This window comes from Euprymna scolopes, chromosome 29 (genome assembly GCF_053919585.1).
Source record: "Euprymna scolopes isolate OS-2025 chromosome 29, ASM5391958v1, whole genome shotgun sequence".
NCBI classification, from domain to species: Eukaryota; Metazoa; Mollusca; class Cephalopoda; order Sepiida; family Sepiolidae; genus Euprymna; species Euprymna scolopes.
In genome coordinates, this window is record NC_136510.1 from 5197066 (window position 1) to 5219498 (window position 22433).

Sequence of the window (22433 nt, forward strand, 5' to 3'; positions counted from 1 at the left end):
TTAATTGTCAAACTGTTTTTCGTAAACTACACAACATACAGAAGAGTTTTAACAAAGATTTTTTTTTTTAACTTCAGTCGAGCAAACCTGAAAGTTGATTCCTTGTTTTTATTTTTTTGTCCAGACAATCTTTCAGAAATTTATTCAGCTCTCAAAATATACAGACTTATCTTTGTTTTTGTTTTGCTTTTTTTTAAACGGAATGTATGGGCTGAACGACATCAAAGACACTTATTGTAAGTCGTAGTCTGGATTTGGCAAATTCCTTTCTTGACATTCTTACCAAACATCTCTGATGATAACAGTCTAATAGATAAGTGCTGTCAACATCTTCCACCAATAGATGAGTTAGATAAAAATGCCGCCATCCCCATCAGAGAGATATCAAAGGCTCTGAATGGTCAAGCCAGATAACATGTTGGATTAGAGTCTTTGGCACTTGTGCAGAGGAACCACTTTTTTGATTTTCAGTTTGGAAAATTAACGAGTGCAAAGCAGGGATAGACAAATGCAATTTTAAGAATTTCAGAACAGTATTCCTTATAAATTTCAAACAGTATCCCCTATAAATTTCAGAACAGTATCCCCTATAAATTTCAGAACAGTATCCCCTATAAATTTCAGAACAGTATTCCCTATAAATTTCAGAACAGTATTCCCTATAAATTTCAGAACAGTATTTCCTATAAATTTCAGAACAGTATTCCCTATAAATTTCAGAACAGTATTCCCTATAAATAAAAACTCTCACACTTGATTATATTAAAGTAGCGCAACCTGTGGAAACTCAACAGCGACATCTTTCATATGTAAAATATTGCTGCTAGGCATTCTGTGGATGTTCAGCGTTAATGGAGACCCCACAATATTTTATTCCTTTTATTAAAATTGTAAAAGTATTTATCTAACTAATCTGGTTAATGTAGTGTCAAAATATATCTGGTTATTGCAGTTTATTTTCATTGTCCTTATAAGAGTCTGACATATTTCCATTGTATGGACGTCCGGCACGAATGGAAACCTCACGATATCATTATACCATCTTTAGACAGAACAGCGACTACTCTTGGATCCTAGCCAGAAGACCAAGAAGGTATATTTTAGTTTAATGTACAGCCCAAAAGCGACAACATTTTTTTTTATTTAAAATTATTTATTTTTACATTGCGTCTTTGGTGATCGGGAGATCCTATTTATTAAAAAGGAGGATAGAAGATGATAAAATGCTACGAACATTAGCGTATCTATATAATAATTTGATGTTCGTAGTATGTTATCATCTTCTACTCTCCTTTTTTAATAAATAGGATCTCCAGATTAAATGATTTATAATCTGGAAACCGTGACACATGTACATACGTTAAAGGTACTTTTTTTTTTATAAGGTGGTCACTACTTATCAAGGCCCGGAAGCCACTCAGGGATAAGGGTTGCTGCGTGTACAGTAAGTTAGTGTTGAGATTTGATAAAGTGTCTACTTAAGGGGGCAGTTCATCAGGAATTTGTTTATGTTGGACTTGAAGACATCCAGGTTGTAGTCAGGTGGGAAACAGGCAGACGGAACAGAGTTCCACGGGCGTTCACTTCTAAGAAAGAAGCTTTGTTCATGGAATCTACGTTTTGGTTTTGGCACAGATAAAGAGTGGGGAAAATTTTTGACAGTGGTTTCAGCTAGACAGGTGTTTTTTGTGAAAGATTGGCGAGGGGGGGTGGTATGACGGTATTAATATGTAAATTTATGTTAAATTTTAGAATTTTGAAAATTTTATTTTGACAAATTTCATTCATTACAAACAATAAAGTTTTAACTTTGTTACGAAAATTGAAAATAAAAAAAAAATTTTTTCTCAAAATTCACGTTAATAATACATATTGAAAAATATTTAGAAATGTTAAATCATTTTGATAAATTTTATTCATTACAAACAAAGTTTTAACTTTGTTACGAAAATTGAAAAAAAAATAAATTTTTTCTCAAAATTCACGTTAATAATACATATTGAAAAATATTTAGAAATGTTAAATCATTTTGATAAATTTTATTCATTACAAACAAAGTTTTAACTTTGTTACGAAAATTGAAAAAAAAAAAAAAAAAAATTTTCTCAAAATTCACGTTAATAATACATATTGAAAAATATTTAGAAATGTTAAATCATTTTGATAAATTATATTCATTACAAACAATAAAGTTTAATGACTATTCCTATTTTATTAATTACGAAAATTTAAAAGTTTTGGCTTTGTTACAAAAAAAAAGAAAAAAATTTTTATTTTGTGTAAAAACTGTAAGAATTTTTTAAAAATTATTTTAATTTAATAAATGTTTAACAAAGACTTTTTTTTTTTTTACACAGTGGACACCACTTATCAAGGCCCGGAAGCCACTCAGGGATAAGGGTTATTGCAAGTACATTACGTTAGTGTGGAGATTTGATGAAGTGTTTACTTAAGGGGGCGGTTCATTAGGAATTTGTTAACGTTGGACTTGAAAACATCCAAGTTTTAATCAGGTGGGAAGCAGGCAGACGGAACAGAGTTCCACAGGCGTGCAGTTCTAAGAAAGAAGCTTTGTTCATGGAATCCACGTTTTGATTTAGGCACAGATAAAGAGTGGGGGAAATTTTTCACAGTGGATTCGGCTAGACGGGTGTTTTTCGTGAAAGATTGGCGAGGGGGGACCAGAGATTGGAGTTCAGACGAGCACCTGCCATGGAAATAACGATAAAACAAGGGTAGGCTCACAACGTCTCTTCTGTGGGAGAGAGGTTTCTCAAAAAACAAAAAAAAACATGCATTTATTGTTGACATTTGTTAAGATTTTGATTCAGTCTTTAAATTGCATTTGTTTGTCCCTGCTATGCGCTCTCCAAATCTCCAAACTGAAAATCAAAAAAGTGGTTCCTTCGCAGTAGTGCACAAGTGCTGAGATTTTTTTTTTTAAATACTCAAGCTAGTAGATAGGTGAGAGAATAAAATGAACAGTGACAAATCTGTGGAATTTATAATGCAACTAATCATTACAGATTAGGGACCCTATGTCAATAGCAATTAAGCTAGCTAGTGTGGATTTTGACAAGGGTCACACTGAGTTGCAAGATCTTTTATATAAGGGTATGGTTACAAAAAAATTTGGAAGATTCTATTTATAGACAGGGGTGATAAGAACAGACTAATCAAATGGAACTACGCTCTGCTACCAACCAATCAGAAACTGAAATCGCTCCATAATATACAGTAAATAACTTTTCGTCTTTACATGGGAAAGAACTCTGCTCTTCATATTAAAGCTTTTTCAGATTGGTTACTGGAAACTCTATTCTTCATTTTTGTCTGCAAACTTTTACAATTCAAAGCTTCTCTGGATTGATACGGCCATTTTGTTTGGAACAACATTTATCTTCTAAAACTATAATACAATTAAGATTTAATAAATGTTATTCTAAAATAAATAATTGCTGTCTCCTTTCTATATGAATGTGCCCAGCTGCTGAGAGAAAGAAATCCCAACCAATTGAAGTTTCAAGCAATTTCACTTTGAAATTTTGGGTAAAATATGGTCACCAAAGACATTGCTCTATCTTGTAAATTTCTTCCTTATTGAGAGGTCATCAGTTTGGTTCCTGGAAAAAAACTAAGACCTCAGTAGTGTCTCAAATTGTTTTTTGTGAGCCACATTTTTGGAATAACAATTTGCTCATGACAGATCCAACTTTTTTGTTAAAAACACTTGTCTATCTTAAACCAATATCAATAATTTCCCTCACTCTTTATCTGTGCCTAAACCGAAACGTAGATTCTATGAACAAAGCTTCTTTCTTAGAACTGCACGCCTGTGAAACTCTCTTCCGTTTTCCTGCTTTCCAGCTGTCCATAATATGGTTGTCTTCAAGTTTAACATGAACAAGTTCTTGATAAGCCATCCCCTTAAGTAATCCAGTTTACCAAATTCCAACTACTAACGATTACTACAACATTTTCCCATGGACTATTGTACATTCATTAACCCTTATCCTTAAGTGGCCTCTGGGCCTTGATAAGTGGTGACTCCTTTGTAAAAAAAAAACAACTATCAACCTCCTCTCGCCTCCCTGAATTACCATACATGAAATTCTGTTATTTGATACAAATAGATTTCAGTCGATGTCTGATCTGTCGACCAACTTTCAGTAAGGCAATAAAACAAAGACTGTTGGACATTCATAAGTGAAACTTGGTGGATAATTCAGATTGAAGTTTATAATTTATTCTTTTTATGGAAATCACTCCAGACAAAGTGTAAAGCCACTTGTTTGTAAGAAGCTAACAAGAACAAAAGATGATTATTGCAAAGACAGGAGATAACTATTTGGCTTTAATTTAAAAAAGAACACTGTTATAGGTAAAGAGGGAAAACAGTCTACGGGATACGAGTTTTACAAACGTGCAGTTCTAAAACAAAAAGTTAGAGGAATAGGAAAGTATATCATATAATGAGGTATCAAAACAGCAAATTAATGGAGACCACTAGATCAAGGAGTTGAACAAGCTGGAACAAAGGAAGCAGGGAATAGATCGGACAATTCTGAAGGACACATGCAATAATAATATTTATAGAAAGGAGTGAGATTAACAACATCACATCTGTGAGGGAGGTTATAAAAAAAAGGATGGGGCTCATCAAATTACAAATACATTTCTGCACCTTATCAAGAATCCTCAAATGGGGAAGAGATTCACAAGCCCAAATATGATAATAGTACTCTTTATATTGTTGAATAATAGATTTGTAGAGATAGAGAATAGCCTGTGGTGTGAGAAAGTGCTTGGAGTGATAGAGAGAACCAACTTTACAAGAAGCAAGAAGAGCAATGGATCTAATTGTTAGATATTAGTAATGCCGAAATGTGTGTTGATCGACGATTATTATGACCATCTATATAAATCTCACCTGTCACCTGTTTAAATGTATGTATGTTTGCATGTCTGCCTAAAACTTTCGACAGAGGCGATGAATTTTCACGAGATCGGTATCGTTTTGAAGCCCAACCTTTTGGACGACAAATATCGAAAAATTGGCTAAAAACATTAATTCCTTCATCCTCAACTGGGCACTTTTCTACAAGGAGGGGTAGCAAAAAATCGTTTCTTCATGACAATTTAGCCAAACACGCATGTGCAAAAAACGTTCTTTCTTGAATTAGTTTAAATATAAAAAAAAAAAAAAACGACCTAACTTTGCTCACCTGATCATAGACCAGTCGTTACATTGGCAGCATCATTATCTTAAGATTGCACATTTGAGCCGAGATATCAGATATTTTTTTTTTTTTTTGATTTTTAAAGATTTAATATTGAAATATGTCATTTCTTTTTTGTTTGCTTACTCTTTACTTTGCATCATGTTTGCTGTTTTGTTTTTCCTTTTTTATTTAACCCCCCCCCCCACCTCACCACACCCGGGCAACACCGGGTACCCCTGCTAGTAATTAATATTTGTAAAAACAGAATGTCAGAAAGAATGTTATCATAACAAAATAAATATTTACACATAAAATTATTTACGTTAAAATGTTTTGATAGAAAGACACTTATAAGTCAAGAGTTGGAAGTCGCGGTCGGCAGTCAGAAGAAAAAAAAACAGTTGTGGACAGTAGTAGCTCAGAGTAAGGGAAAATGCAGATAGATAGTCTAGAATCAGTGTTACAGCTTTGCAGTGGGAGAAACATCGAAAATAAAGTTGCTGTAAATACCACAAAGATTTCAAGTTGTATGAATTTTCATTTGCAGCTTTTCTGAAAATCGGTCAAATGAAGACCAAAGATAGACCAGGTATGCTTTTCTCCATTGGCCGACATAAAACCCCAGAAACTTTCATTTGTCCCTTAATGTTGTAATTGTTATAATTGTTGTAATTGTTGTAATTGTTATAATTGTTGTAATTGTTGTATGTCCTGTTTAAACAATCACTAGATGATCAATAATCACAATATATATATACCCCCCCACCACCATGTTATACCATTAGACAATACACGAACTCAGACACACATATACTTTTTATTTGTTTTACATAAGCATTAATATGTTGCTACACATTCATGAGTATGTTTCGGTTAAGTCAGCCTGTTACAAGTAACTAGACACCTCTTCAGGCAATATTGCTTATACAAAAGCTTAGTCTGTAATTAAAAAAGAAAATGGTCTTTAATATGAAGACGTTTTTTCTTCTTTACATACGTTGAAGAGTATTTCCTTTTGGACATGTATTGTTTTATTGACATGTATTATTTTATTTTTATTGTGACCTCCTGATAATATTTTTGTGATTGCTGTATCCCTGAATAATTTTCATTAGGGACTAAGCTTTTGTATAAGCAATATCGCACAAAAAAGTCTCTAGTTACTTATAACTGGCTGACTGACGCATACTCATGAAAGTGTAGTGGCATATTGATGCTTATGTAAAACAAATAAAAAGTATATATTGCCCTACTTTGATACTGAATACTCTTGTATTAACCTTGTTTAAACTTCATTGTTATTTTACCTCTGGAAAATATTAACCTGGAAGTTTTTATATATATATATATATATATATATATATATATATATATATATATATATATATATATATATATACACACACACACACACACACACACACAGGATACGGTGGTCCTAGGATACGTTTTTCTCAGGTTATGATGTGGAATACAATGTTTGTCCAGCCCTTGGTTATGGCATTTTCCCCGCCTTATGGTGTTATTTATAATGTTATTTGATTATATACATGTGTATTATATATTGTAATGTATTATTGCTACTAATTTTTAATGCCATATCCTGGGGGTTCTACTGTATATATATATATATATATATATATATATATATATATATATATATATATATATATAAGAGCAAATAGTTAATAAAACATGTTAAAAAACACTTTGAAAAAGAGTTAAAAACATATTTAATCTGAAAAGGAAACACTCAATAAGTGGATAGTCCTTAATCCGCAGAGTTTTGAAGAAATACTTTCCTTCTCATCAGAGGGTAGGAATTAGCAAAATGTGGGATCGGATTTTGCATACAAAAGTATTTGATGAAACTACAAGTAAGTCAAAGATCTTACTTGATAACAAAGAGTGAAGCAGAAGGAATATGGTGAAGAAAAAGGTGATTTCACGTGAATGGATAGTCAGGTGAAAGGTAAATAATCCAATGACGGTAAAATCCAAAAATATAACTCCAAGAAAGTTAATTGAGTTTCCATTTGCACAAGTAAAATCCAAGGAAATCACGTAATTGGAAGATGGTCCAAAATAATCCAAAATGCCGATATATATATGAATGAAATAAAATGGAGGTGGAAGGACCTGAATACTCAACGTTTCGCCCGATTTATGCGGGCTTCTTCAAGAGGGATGGTCATTGACGAGAAAGTCGGAGGATTGGGGCTATATATAATGATGGGGGAGAGCAACGTGTTTTCCTTATATAAATTAGATGTCATATATACATATATATATACATTTTATGAGAAAATAATTTAGAGTAAACTAGTGTGGTGGATTACGTCTAAAAGTTAAAATATCGTAGAGATTAAAAAAAAAAAAAAAAAATTGCGTCTGGAAATATAGCGGTGATAGATTAAGTAAATAAAATGACACAAGATTACGAAGGAAGTTTTTTTTTTTTAAATTAGAGATAATTGAATTGGGATAAAATGGCGTAGTAACTTAAAAGATGGTGTCTAAAAATAATAGGAGGTGATAAAATGGAGTCTAAAAATAGATAATGATAAAATAAAATACAGTAAATAAGTAAAATAAAAATAATAAAATTAAGTGAAATTACAAATTTTTTTATATCGTGTTTAACCGGTGTCTAAGTTGTTCTCTTTAATAATTATTTTCATTAGAAAGGGAGCAATGTGGAAAAAACCTTTTCTTTGCTTAATTATATCGAGAACGACCACCATTTTAATTTTAACAAAGCAACTTTCCTTAAACACATACATAACAGATCCACACAACGTTTAATTGAGTCAGCTATAATCTCCCATTCCAGCAATATATTATTCGTAATGTTGTCATTCAACCTTCACCTGGCAAATTCTATTTCTTTAATTTTCACACTTTTGCACCGATTTTTCCCAGCTAAAACCCAAATATAAAGTTTTGTATAAGTTCGAATACCCTATATATTAAGTTTCATGTCTGTAAACCAAAAACTGACAGAGGAGTTTGATAGGAAACATTTCTTAAACAAATATATATATATATATATATATATACGCATGCATAAATATATATAGAAAGAGGTTTGTGTTTACTATAACCTTATTACGCAAATATAAATCATGTAGAATATCTGCATAATTACGTTATAGATAACTAAAGATGATCATCCCATAAGAAAACCGAAAAAACTAATAGAGAATTAATTAAAATGAATGTTTAAAAAATATGCCAATTAGCTAGATCTTTTGCAGATTAATGCAATTCCACCACCCATATACAAGAAAGTTTTATTTTCTTTTTAAATAAAAAAAAAAGATTTTTAATATGAATATCAATACAAAAAAAAAAAAAAATTATAGGAATATAGATTTTAAAACAAACAAAAAAATCTTAGGATTTTTGATTACATCTGAATTCTGAGTAAAAAATTATGATGGGTGACTCAAAGTTGGCAGCAAAAAATTTGCATTATGCTTAATTATGTCTTGCATGAAATAAATAAAATGTCATTGTTTTGAATTTGTTTTTAGTATTATAAAAAGTATACTTCAGGAAATATTTATTGAATTCTATATACTTTTTTTTATAAAAACATAATTTTGGTGCTTGTTAAGATATAGTCAACAAATCGATTTTTTTAATTATGTCGTTTTAAGCAAAAACAATATTACATACTTAACTGTCATGTCGAAAATAATAATACAAAAATTCATTGAGTAGAACAACCGCTATTGTTTTTAGTAAAAAAAAAAGTCTCTCGCTATAGACAACAAATATTGCAGCCATAACACAAGTAATCTAAAATATTAATTTCGGAGTTATGTCCCTTGCATTTAGCTTCCTACTGCCTACTTTTTAACATCTAAGAAAAATGCAATTTTACCAAATTTTCCGTAAAAATTACTTTTAACTATAAACTAGCGAGGGGTACCCGGCGTTGCCCGGGTGTTTGTAGGTGTGTGTGAAAAAAACCGAAATGTGAAAAAAAAAACAGGTGCCCATGAAAAAAAAACGAAGCCTTGACGACGCGCAGTTGGAAAATAGTAAAGTGTGGAAAAAAAAAACAGGTGCGCGTTTTTGATTGACGTGACGGCGATAGCTATTCAGCAGTTACCATTTTGTTCGGGACAGTTTTTAATGAGGTCAATAAATCGGTTTGTTTGTTTTTAAAAACCCGCTCCCTCATCTCAAAATGAAAGCTACCGTCTGATATGACGAAGTCGACATTGACCAAACGTTACTTAGCTCTCTAGAGACCACTGGCTCTGGGCCTGTGATTAGAGTCGAGTTTCGCTTTTTTTTATACCAAAAACCGAATGTAACGCGTGCCGATGCGGGAAATGTGGAATAATTAACGTTTGAAAGTCAATAAAATTAAATAGACAGGCAACCTCCGTGGTTAACTGTGAGATATTACAATTTATAGATGATATAAAAGTTTTAAGAAGTTGTGAAGCGAGTGAGCGCTTCTCTGAAAGAAGCCTTTTGTGGACATCGAGGAAAAGCGTACATACATACATACATTTTCGCTTTTATATATATATAGATAACTTTCTACTCCATGAATTTTCATAATTTTTTGATATATTACTATTTTTGGCATGACAATTAAATATATATTAATGTTTTTGCTTAAAATGACATATTTAAAAAAAAAATCGATTTGTTGACTATATATTAACAAGCACCAAATTTTTTCTATCTGACACTTTTTGCTGCTGACTTTGTGCCGCCTATTTTATTTGCATTCCCGAAATAATAAACAGACGTGCGAGCAAACCCAAAACCAAAATTGATAAGTTGACGATAGAGATTCACACTTACCAGATTTGAAGCGTCCATGATGTTTTGCTTTTCAAGCAGCCATTTTCAATATGAAAAAAGTGCATGCTGAATGAAATGGGTTTTTGTAGGTGTTAGTAATTTGCATGCATGAACACCGATCCATTTAAAGATGAGATGCAACGACAGAAGGGAAAGTTAGGTGGACGTGGACAGACGTGAAAGAGATCCGTGCAGTTGGGAGAGTGTTTTCATAATTTTGTTCCACTGTTGGTTGAAGAGGAGTTCCTTCCGAATTTTAGACGTTATTGTGCCACAAAGGATTTCTTTGTTACAAAAAGAAAAAAAAGAGAAGACTAACCAAGGGAAGATAAGCCAAGCATATTCGTGGATGTGGTCGCAGAAATATTGCCATTTGTCCCTGGGCTGCTTGGTGAAACTTGACTTAATTCCTTGTCAAGACCAAGCAATTGGATGCGGGCAGCATACATATTGGAAGCATTACGCTCGACACTTTTTACAATGACAGACTGAAATGAAAAATATTCAAAGAAAGTAAATTTTTGAAAATTCTTGCATATTAATGGAAACTCAGTTTCACATGCAATTTAAATGGAATGGGCATTTACTTTCTTTCCCTTAATATATATATATATATATATATATATATATATATATATATATATAAAAATAAGGGAGTAGTCACCAACAATGTGTATTTTTTAACATTATTTTATTATTCCGTGTCTTGGTTTTTCATTGAGAATTATGTTTGGATCATTGTAATAATGTTTTTAAGTCATTGAAATCGTTTTTACGCGCGTTTCAGATGGTCTGTGATGCGTCCTCGTCAGAAATTATTTTCAAATGTGTTGGAGATGTAAAAATGGCGATTTTCGTAGTTAATTTGAAGTTTTTCCAAGGGGTGGAGGCTTGTAAGTGTTTATTATTCATTGGTATGCTGAATTTGATTGCTCTTTTATTGGGCTTGACCAGGGAGACGTTGACCTGGCTATGGTCGCTATCTCTTTCTGCTAATGTTTTTTTCTTTTCCTCTAGGGTGGGGTAGGGTGTGTGTGTGTGTGTGTGTGTGCGCGCGTGTGTTTGCTTTTATTGGTTTGGGAATGTGTATATTGTTTTATAGTATTTTGGGGTTATTTGCTTCCTTAGGAAGGCGGCTGTGGTCAGAGGGAGGGGGGGGACTGGCTCTTCTGAAATAAGGGTAGGGGTGCTTTCATTCTATTTCGATATATATATATATGATAAACCAGCGGTTTCATATATATATATCTTTCCCTTAAGATATATATATATATATATATATATATATATATATATATATATATATATAAAAAATATAACACGGAAATTACATAATTGTCGATGCAATAATTTATTTCAACCTTATGGTATTTTCAAGCATCTAAATCAGACAATTACATTTTTGATACTGAAAAAGAAAAGAAAAGATCGGGCTTCGACCCTCAAAAAACCAAAGGTGGTGGTAGTAGCAATCCACTTAATACATTTATAGAGAGGGTGGTAGGGATTTAAAAAAATAAAAATTAAAAATTAAAAATAACAAATAAAAATATTAGATTAGACACTTATAAGCGGCAGCTCGATGTAACCATAGATACACACACACACACACACACACTCACACACACGCAACACATACACATACACCTACACCCACATACACACACACACGCCTCTAAGATGTACGTTCTGACATGTAAATGCCTTGACACGCGTTTACTAACCTAGGAAGAAGGGGCGAAAGTATACGGATATATAGTGAAAGAAATAGAACAGCGCATAATGGAAAAAAGAAGAAAAAAAAGAAGAAAAAAAAGAGGAAGAAAAGAAGAGGAAGCAGTGATCTAATGTTAACTGTCATATTAGTCTAGAAACTCTGAGAAAAGTAAGGGAAATAAACTGGATGTTTGTACACGCGTCCTATAGTAAATTGAGTCATGGAAAGTAGGTCTATTAAAAGATAAATAAATTAATAAAAAAAAAAATAAATAAATAAATAAAAATAAGAAAATAAAAATAAAAAGAATATTATATATAAAGTTTTAAAACTATCTGTATGTTATTATGTAAAAATTAGTTAGAAATAAATATTATCTTATAATTCATTTAAATATTGTATTCGTAATATAATACTATGAATTTAAAAAATTGAGTCTTATGTATTTAATATTTTATATATTTTCATGTAAATAATTTTATTGGTGATTATAGCGGTCGTTGTAATTAATATTTCAATTCTTAATTGATTAAGAAGTGGGAAATTGTAATATTGATCGCCCCCAATCCGATAGGACGTATCTAGTTTCGGTTAATATATACTTTTATTCACTCCGTACAACAAAATTATTCTCATGCACGCATAAAGAAATAAGTAAAATAATTATATTTTTGTGTTGATTTGTATCAAATCTAATAATATCTAGTTTTAGTATTTGGTCTTTTTGACTTAACTCAGTTTAATAACTAATGTATTATCTGCAGAGAAAAATTATTATCTTAAGGATATCTCATTTATTTATAAGTAATTCGGATAAACCAGGTACTTCGTGAAAAATATATATATATATATATATATATATATATATATATATGCCTAGCTTAGATTTCGGACAACAAATCGTAAAGTAGTTATTATCGAGTATATACCGGACAACACTATAATTGCCAGTGGGGTGGGGTAGGATGGTTTATCGTAACTAATCTAGTGGTGTTAGATTCGGTGTCTTTACCATTATAGAATTCTCTGTTCGTCGGATCTAGAGTTATTGGTTATTTTAAATTTACATTTATGTCTACATCTGGCCATCAGTTCATCTCGTTTGTTTAGGAGATTACTGTGTTGGTACTTCAGGATTCTTATTTTTTCCTCGAGGCATAAACTGCATCTCTGCCTAAAGCCGTTTGGAACGTCCGAATGACATAGGATTGACCATGAAATCACTGGGGATCGATTCTCATTTTTTAATAACCACCATTGTTTAGCTAACTCGGTTTTATTCTTAAGTTCTGGGTTATTGAAAGAATGTTTGTGGTCATAAAAACGTTGTTTCCAGCTTCCGGCTTCTTTTTTCCATTACGCGCTGTTCTATTTCTTTCACTATATATCCGTATACTTTCGCCCCTTCTTCCTAGGTTAGTAAACGCGTGTCAAGGCATTTACATGTCAGAACGTACATCTTAGAGGCGTGTGTGTGTGTATGTGGGTGTAGGTGTATGTGTATGTGTTGCGTGTGTGTGTGTGTGTGTGTGTATCTATGGTTACATCGAGCTGCCGCTTATAAGTGTCTAATCTAATATTTTTATTTGTTATTTTTAATTTTTAATTTTTATTTTTTTAAATCCCTACCACCCTCTCTATAAATGTATTAAGTGGATTGCTACTACCACCACCTTTGGTTTTTTGAGGGTCGAAGCCCGATCTTTTCTTTTCTTTTTCAGTATCAAAAATGTAATTGTCTGATTTAGATGCTTGAAAATACCATAAGGTTGAAATAAATTATTGCATCGACAATTATGTAATTTCCGTGTTATATTTTTTATCTTATTGCTCTGTTTACCACATTGAGCTCTCATACCCGGATTTCCTCTGGATTTATTCCATTATAACACTATATATATATATATATATATATATATATATATATATATATATATATATATATATAAATGTTTAGAGGTACAGAATTTGTATATGGTTTTAAATAAAATAGTAGGCGGAAGTTTCTCGAGAGCTCTTTCGGCTATCATCTCTTCAGGAGTAAATCGATTTATATATATATATATATATATATATATATATATATATATATATATATATATATATGATAAACCAGCGGTTTCATTGTATTGGAACAGTCTTCTGTGGTTGACAAAACCCAATATAAATCATCAGTTTACGAAGGACTATTTTATAACGGGGACTTTACAGCAAAGATACCACCTGTTAACCAGTGTTCATTTTTCTGTTTTGTTTTTCTTCCTTCCATCTGATGCTGATGATTTGTATCGGGTTTTATCAGCCACAGAAGGCTGTTCCAATACAATGAAACCGTTGGTTCATCTTTGGAATAAGTATGTCTAGTTTTTAAATAAATATTTGTATTTAGTTCTCACATTCATGATCGAGCACTTTATTTGATTTCTTTTGACTATATATATATATATATATATATATATATATATATAATAGATAAATAGGTAGAGAGAGAGATGTTGCGTAGCAAGTACATATTGGAGACACATAACAATGATGATAATGATATTTATATAGATTATACACACAACAACAACTGTGACGATTCTTGGGGACTTCATATTATTAATACGGAGCTGATACATTTATACAGTTCTTCTTAACACAGAGGAGGGAGATACATTATTGATGATGGTGGGAACATTACTAGTAAGGGGGTTATACAAGAGTTTGTTTATAGATGAATATACAAAACACATTTACCTCTCAGTTGACGACACGAAGACAAACAATTACAAAATATGAGATGATTTTTTTTTATTCCTCAGCTGGCCGATTGATGATGTCAGGAATTCAAACTTATATAGCTACATCACCTCTCTTCCACCCTTCACCTCTAAGGGCATCAGTTTCACTAGAGTCGTTGTCCGACTCTCGTCTCTAACTGTGACTGTCTGATTATTTTTCTGATCTAACTTTGAACCCCATCTCAATATATTGAAATCTTTGTTTATGCCGTCAAACTCTGGCTCTTCCATGTGAATAAATTTCACGTGGATTTTACATATGTCTGTCAAAACACACTTTTGCAAATAGAGAATTCTCAATTTTAATTGTTCAATATCTAATCTATTTTGAATCATTATCTTTATATAAACTTGCATTGTCCATTCTTTTAACTGACATATTTAATATCCAGTTATTTCTAAAAAAATGGACAATCACTTTTTTTCTGACATAAATAATATTCAGTTATTTCTAATAGAATTAACAATCGACTGCATTCCTAGGATTCCAATTATCCATTATCTTTAACACTTGCCTACAGGGTTCGATTCTAGCCTTTTCCTAATATCATTTTCACTTATCTAGTCTGTTTTCTTAAGAGCTAGAGAACAATAAAATGTAAATAAACAATATATAAAGAAAGGTGAAGTATATGAATACTGCAGATATAAGATCAATGTAAGCGGTCAAACCAAGATGGCATCGTAGTGTTATGTTTCGTGAAATTTTTAGATAAACTTTATCTTAAAAAAAGACGTTGAAGCTAAAATTTAAGACCATCAATTCACTGTAATAATCGTCGGAAAAGATATTTTTTCGAAATAACCAAATACGGTAAAAGATGAAGCCGAATTGAAAAGTAATCATTTTTTTTGTATTTCCAGAATGACCACCATTTTGGAAATATGAACAAAGATTGTTTTGTCCTATACTATGTGATGGTCAGGAAGTAGATGATCATTTTATGTTAAACTAGCCAGGGAGGGGGGGGGAATGGCTTTGCCCCATCGTAAAATACGCTTAAATACGATATTTTAAGTTGTTCAGATTTTGTATATATTATTATAGAGTCGTAGTTTCAAAAGTTTGAAAAAAAAAAAAGTATTTTGTGCCATCAGCTAGAATTGAAACCAAAACTGTAGCTCTCAAAGCTGGTGACGTTACCACTGTACCAACATGACACGCATATGAACTGATTAAAAATAAACTAAGATAAATGCACATAATGTATAACGATTTTTTCAATTTTTACCCCAATAAAACTATTTTAACCGACTGAAGACTCATAAAAGAATGGTTCATAAAAGAATGGTTCATAAAAGAATGGTTCATAAAAGAATGGTCCATAAAAAATCCAATCATTTGAGGCCTCAAGCGCCACTCTGCGACTTTTAGATTTGGAATTGACAGAGTTTGAAACCATGGAAACGGACAGATACAGTGAATTTTATAAATTAGATTTGTATATTAAAATATTTTATTTTTTAATTTTTAGGCATTTCCATGTTGCTGACATGTAATCCTACCAAAAAAAAAAGAGTACTTATCCAGAATTCACCCTAAATTAAAAACCAAAATTAAGAAAAATGTGCATGATGTTTGTACTTGTAATGGAAAGAATATATACCATATTCCAAAAATTATGTAAATTAACCAACTAGTTTTGTTTATAAATAAAGAAAATCAAATCTTATGGCTAATCAAGGATCGACTGTCTCATGTTACCATTTTGAAAACAGTTTAAAGAAACAAGGAAGATAACTCATCAGGATTCAAACATGTTGGATTTTTGTTGTAATGCTAATGAATTCTTATTAATTACTTAAAAATTATGCTTTGTTTATTTTATATCATTATTATTTTAAAAATAAACAAAATATAATTTTTAAGCGATTAAAAATATAGCTACTCAATCAATTTACCTTATTTTTAGAATATATTTTGTTTCCATCACAGGTATGTACATCATGCAGATTTTTCTTTATTTATGTTTTTTAATATAAGTGAAATTCTGGACAATCACGAAAAATAGAATCTTATTTTTATTCTTCAGTTGACAGCATATAGACAAAGGATAAAATTTAAAGAAAAAAATAAATTTGTGTCTACGAGGGCAATAGTCCAAAAGAATCTTACTTTGCTCGGTTGTTTTGGTTTTGATTTGATGCTGATAAAAACGTCCAACTGTTCCATTAACTGAGTGATATGAGCTGAAAAAAAAAAGAAAGACAGGAAAACAAAATTAAAAATAAAATTACAATAAAAAAATGCAAAAAAAAAAGAAAAACAAAATAACAATAAAACAATGCAAAAAAAAACAAAGACAGGAAAACAAAATTAAAAATAAAATTACAATAAAAAAAATGCAAAAAAAAAGAAAAACAAAATTAAAAATAAAATAACAATAAAACAATGCAAAAAAAAAAAACAAAGACAGGAAAACAAAATTAAAAATAAAATCACAATAAAAAAAATGCAAAAAAAAAGAAAAACAAAATTAAAAATAAAATAACAATAAAACAATGCAAAAAAAAAAAACAAAGACAGGAAAACAAAATTAAAAATAAAATTACAATAAAACAATGCAAAAAAAAGAAGAAAAACAGGAAAACAAAATTAAAAATAAAATTACAATAAAACAATGCAAAAAAAAAAAAGAAAAACAGGAAAACAAAATAAAAAATAAAATAACAATAAAACAATGCAAAAAAAGAAAAGAAAAGAGGCTGGCAAAAGCTAGGTTACAAATATAGTGAAATGTGACATCTAACTTATGTTACATTAGGAGGGAAATATTAGAATGTAAAAATGAAAACTAAAATAAAACACATTTCATATTTCCTCATATTTGTAAACGAGCTGCTTTCTCCTTTTCTGATCAGAAGCATTGTTGCAAGTTCAACAACATAAATCAATGAAAATAGATACTGAGTTTATATATATATATATATATATATATACACGATGGACTATCCATTTCGATGTATGAGGTTCCGTCACAACAACCAAGTTGGTCGAAAATCCACATAGATGATTTGTTTAAAGGGCTTTGTGTAGAACCAACCACAATTTTTTGCTCTTACTGCTAATCCTTGTCAGTGCAGATGACTGCCACAAGACAAAACACACAGCACACAGCACAACGCAGATTTTTACATGAGAGTTACCTTCTTCTAGATGCATGTCTTAACGAAGACCGGGGGTGCATTGCTCCCAGTGAATTAATGCGCCTCCAGATACCAACCTAGAAATTTCTATGATTCGGCACGGTACATAGTGCCTAGCTTTCCCAAATTGTCACCCATCTGGTACTGGCCAGGCTCAACATTGCTTAACTTCGGTGATCTGACGAGAACTGGAGTGTCAACGTGATTGTGCAACTGTAGACTTTATTTAAAACAAGAAAGAACATTTTTACTTTTTACAGACAAATGTTCATTGTTCATGATTTTGTTATGTTTGGGCTTACCTCGATAAAGCTGTATAGTACGCGAGGGTTCATTTCATTATTTTTCTGGGGTTTGTTAACACCCTTATAACCATGATAGTATGGATTCATCTGGCACTTTGTAAGCCAGACATTTCTGCTATCAAGCAGAGAGCCCACACATAGTTTAACCACTCGCAGTGAGAACACCAGGACTCTTTCACCTTAATATTGTCTCCGCCTAAACAGGACCACAACAATTACTGAATCAGTTCGCATGTGTAAAACATACTTGGTACGCATGGCACACACCGTCCTAGTTGCGTGCCTCTCAGGAGGGGGGGGGTTGATATCACCACCTATCGGCTGAAACATGCAACAAGGGCAATAATCATATATGCCTCGAAACTGAAAGTGTTATGTACTGTGTCCGAGTGTTCGCTATGCATGAAACTCAAACTAATGTGTCTCTGATATGAAGCATTAGGCTTCGAAATGCCTAGGTATAAAGAGCATTTATAGACTCTTCTACTAATGATGTTTTCTTCCTCACTGAACCGAGAAATAAATCCATATTTACTTTATCTTATTTATAACTTTATTTTATATATATATATACTAGCTTTGCCTGGTTGTAAAATACGCTTAAATATGATATTTCAATTTGTCAAGATTTTGTATATATTATTATAAAGTCGTGATTTCAAAAGTCTAAAAAAAGAAAAAAAGTATTTAAGCGCCATCAGCTAGAATCGAAACCGAAAGCTGTAGCATTCAAAGCTGGTGACGTTACCACTGTACCAACGTGACACGCATGAAAACTGATTAAAAAGTAAAAATAAATATGAATGTACAAAATGTTTAACGATTTTTCCAATTTGACTCCTTTTTGACCCCTTAATAACATTTTTAACTGATTAAAAGAGCGGCCCATAAAAAATCCAATCATTTGAGGCCTCTAGCGCCTAGTTTCAGAGGAGATAGAGTTTGAAAATGTAAAGATAGACAGACAGACATATAGCCATTTACATATTAGACAGCAGGTTACCAAGCATTGCCCGGTTATAAAATATGCATAAATATTATATTTTAATTAATGTAGAATTCTTTTTTATTATGAACAGAAATACTGTACGTATTAAACGTAACGTTAAATTCCTTTTAAAAAATGAAGAAACTGAGACGTGCATGCGAGTATTAAGTTTTTTTTTTCTAAACATTTCACTTCTTGTAAGTAAAGAAAATACTCAAGCTGAAATCAAAATCAAAACTTAAAGACAGTGAGTCAAGTACGATAACCATTAAGCCAGCATGACATGCTCTTCAAAATGCTTTCAAACCAACACATACTTAACATAAGGAATTTGTAATGTGAACCATTCACGCGCGGTCATGAAACAGTTAGCAGACAAATAAAAATCCGACGACTTCCACACACCAATTTTTACATTTTTGAACCCTTAGAAGCCTTTTTTTTTTCAGATGAAAATCTATTAAAAAGTTTTCCACATATCCGAATACTCTATATACCAAATTTCAAGTCTGTAGATTAAAAATCCGTTGAGTATAAAGGTTGAGAAGAGTCCTCACAAACAAACACACAGTCGCACTTTTGCTTGGTTGCACAATACGCTTAAACATGATATTTTAATCTATGCAGATTGCATACGTATTATTATACAATCAATCCTCTATTGATTATTATATATTACGAGGAATAATTTGCCCGGTGGATTAATTCGTAAAAATAAAAAAAAAAATAAATAAATAAAAAAATAATAATGATAATGTAGTTCATATAAATTCCGTCTGTGTTTGTTTACGATATCACGTCAGCTGATATTTGGGCTTGACGATGAATGTCCTGGAAAAACTCACTTCTGATTAATGTTTTGTTTTAAAATATGCAAACAAAGAAATCATTTGCGGCGATTTTAAATGGTACCTCTCCTTTTATTGTAAATTAAACTCATTAATAAGAAAAAATTAAAAGAAAATGGTGAGGTACAGCCAGGCCTGAACATAGGATCATTCGATCTATAGTCAAATGCTCTATTACCGAGCTATGTTTCCAGATGTCAACAATTGTTTTTTTTTTTTTTTTTCTAAGAAGAAATTATTTGTTGAAGTTTTATTATCTCCCTTACCGGTGCAACCTAAAATATTCCCTTGTAAAAATTCTTTTCTTTTTTTTTCTATAAAAAGGAAAGAATTTTTTAATTGAATTTTTTGATTTTCGATATTTATGGAATAAATTTCTGTACAAAACATATCTAATAGCATTGTTAGACATTTAAATTACCTCTGTGTGAAATTTGCAAAAGATAAGCTCAGCCATTTCGGAACCTTTAAGGAACTCACTCACACACACACACACACACACACACACACACACACACCACACACACAAAGTGACTTTTATATAATAGTAAAAATAGAGATATATTTACTCTGTTATAATTACTGCATAATTTTCACTAACACTCTCTGAAAAAATATGAATCCATATATCCTCCCTCCAACTATGGATTAAAGAGTAGGGTAAACTGGACTCTCAAGTCATGGTTGTACAACTAGTCTAGGAGAAATAAACTTGCGAAATAACAAATTTCTAATAAATTTCTATGTTTATTCTGCCATTTTTTCTGGTCATCTGAAACTTGTGTGTCACTGTTCTCAAGCAATGGTGCTGTTGAAAATTGCACAACCCTTGATTTTCTATAGACTCCTCACATAGGCACCCTATTAAGCTGATCTACCCATTTCTAGGAATAAATGGACTCACTCAGAGACAATAAATACAGTAACATCTAAATGTCAAAATTGTACATCACACCATTCATTTGGTGCCAAATCGAGATTGCAGACACATGCAAGGTTCCAATCCTAACTGTCGATATGGCAGAAATTGAGCAGAGGCATACATTCAGAGTAGTCCTAGGAGGTCCACTTTTCCAGGCCTTGCCTCCTGTCTTTTGAGTGGAGTAAGATTATTGCTTACTGATTTAGATGCCCTGACTAGGGAATGGTGACAGGGTTACTCAAGCAATTTTTAATTGGCCAGAGTGCTCCTCTTTTAGAGGTCCTGGCTTAATTCTCCTCACCTTCCGACCTTGTGTCACATCTTCCTGCAGTGGGAAGGAAGTAAATACTGTGATTTGTGGCAGTTATGGCCCCAGAATCATGATGTGTACTTCTGCAGCATAGTTTTCTAAATACACCTTTTGTTAATATACTACTGTATTTGTCTTAATTACTAACCCACAACCACACACACACACACACACACACACTCTAGCAGATAGACCTGCTATTGCTAAGGATTGAAGGAAAAATCCTATGTCCTCCCAACTTCAGTCCATAACACAATATTAGTTTTTTATTTAACTTTTGTACATTTTATTATGTTCAATTTTTGGAGTAGGTCCGAAAGATGTACTCAGCATTAATTGTGACATTTATTAGGGATTTGCATGTTTGTAAATGTGTGTGTGTTTTAGAAGAAGGAAGAGAAATAAAAATGTTTTTTTAAAGTAGACAATGAGTTTTTGAGAAAAAAAAAAGTGAAAAACAAAAAAGTGAAAAAAAAAGTGGGGAAAAAAGTGAAAAAAATGGAAAAAAAAGTGAAAAAAACAAAAAAGTGAAAAAAAAATGGAAAAAAAAGTGAAAAAAAAAAATGGAAAAAAAAGTGAAAAAAAAAGTGAAAAAAAAAATGAATAAAAAAAGTGAAAAAAAGTGAAAAACAAAAAGTGAAAAAATGTGAAAAAAGTGAAGAAACAAAAAAGTGAAGAAACAAAAAAGTGAAAAAAAAGTGAAAAAACAAAAAAGTGAAAAAACAAAAAAGTGAAGAAAGTAGAAAAAAAAATCAAATGAAAAATTTAAGAAATGGTGAGTCACAAATTTTAGAAAACTTTTTTTACACAAATTTAAATTCGAAAACTTGAAAATGTAATGAAATGATCAAATCATTTTTTTTATTTACTTTTTTTTTGTTGTTATTGTTGTTAAAGTCGCGCTAAAACCGAGCAATTACACACACTTTTGGCCAAGATCAAAGTGTAGTATATGTTCTTCAGATGCGGCACTTCCATTTCTTGTTCTCTTTCAGTGGAGGAGAAATCCTTCACGATTGAGACAATTTTTATTTTTGTACCTTTTCTCTACGTTAAAAAACGACCCTGGTGTCTAACTCTGTCCTGTAGGGAGGCATTGTAAATAGGTACACACACGGATTAAACAGCACCGATATAAGACGTTTTTTCTCTTCGGAAGACTTTGACCTCTTAACAACATTATGAAGAAAAAGAAAAAACGACATCGGACTGTCATCTCCTTGGTAAAGCCATGTTATTGGCGAAAATTCGAACTTTAAATAAAAAAATGATTTTATCACTTCAGAACATTTTCAGGTTTTCAAATGTTCTCATTGAAAAAAGTAAAACAAAAAACGGAAAACAAAAATATAAATAAAAAT

The 22433-nt window shown here is 31.5% G+C and overlaps 1 protein-coding gene across 3 annotated transcripts in view; it reads right to left on the reverse strand.

Annotated features, from left to right (window-relative positions):
• LOC145252464 (protein bicaudal C homolog 1-B-like) overlaps positions 1-22433 on the reverse strand; it is a 481249-nt gene that overhangs the window by 36222 nt on the left and 422594 nt on the right. For all 3 annotated transcript variants that reach the window (XM_080111880.1, XM_080111881.1, XM_080111882.1), the window contains 2 exons: positions 16669-16742; positions 10372-10540 (listed from right to left, as the gene is read on the reverse strand). In XM_080111880.1, the coding sequence (XP_079968006.1) occupies positions 10372-10540; positions 16669-16742 (243 nt within the window). The remainder of the gene's footprint in view (positions 1-10371; positions 10541-16668; positions 16743-22433) is intronic.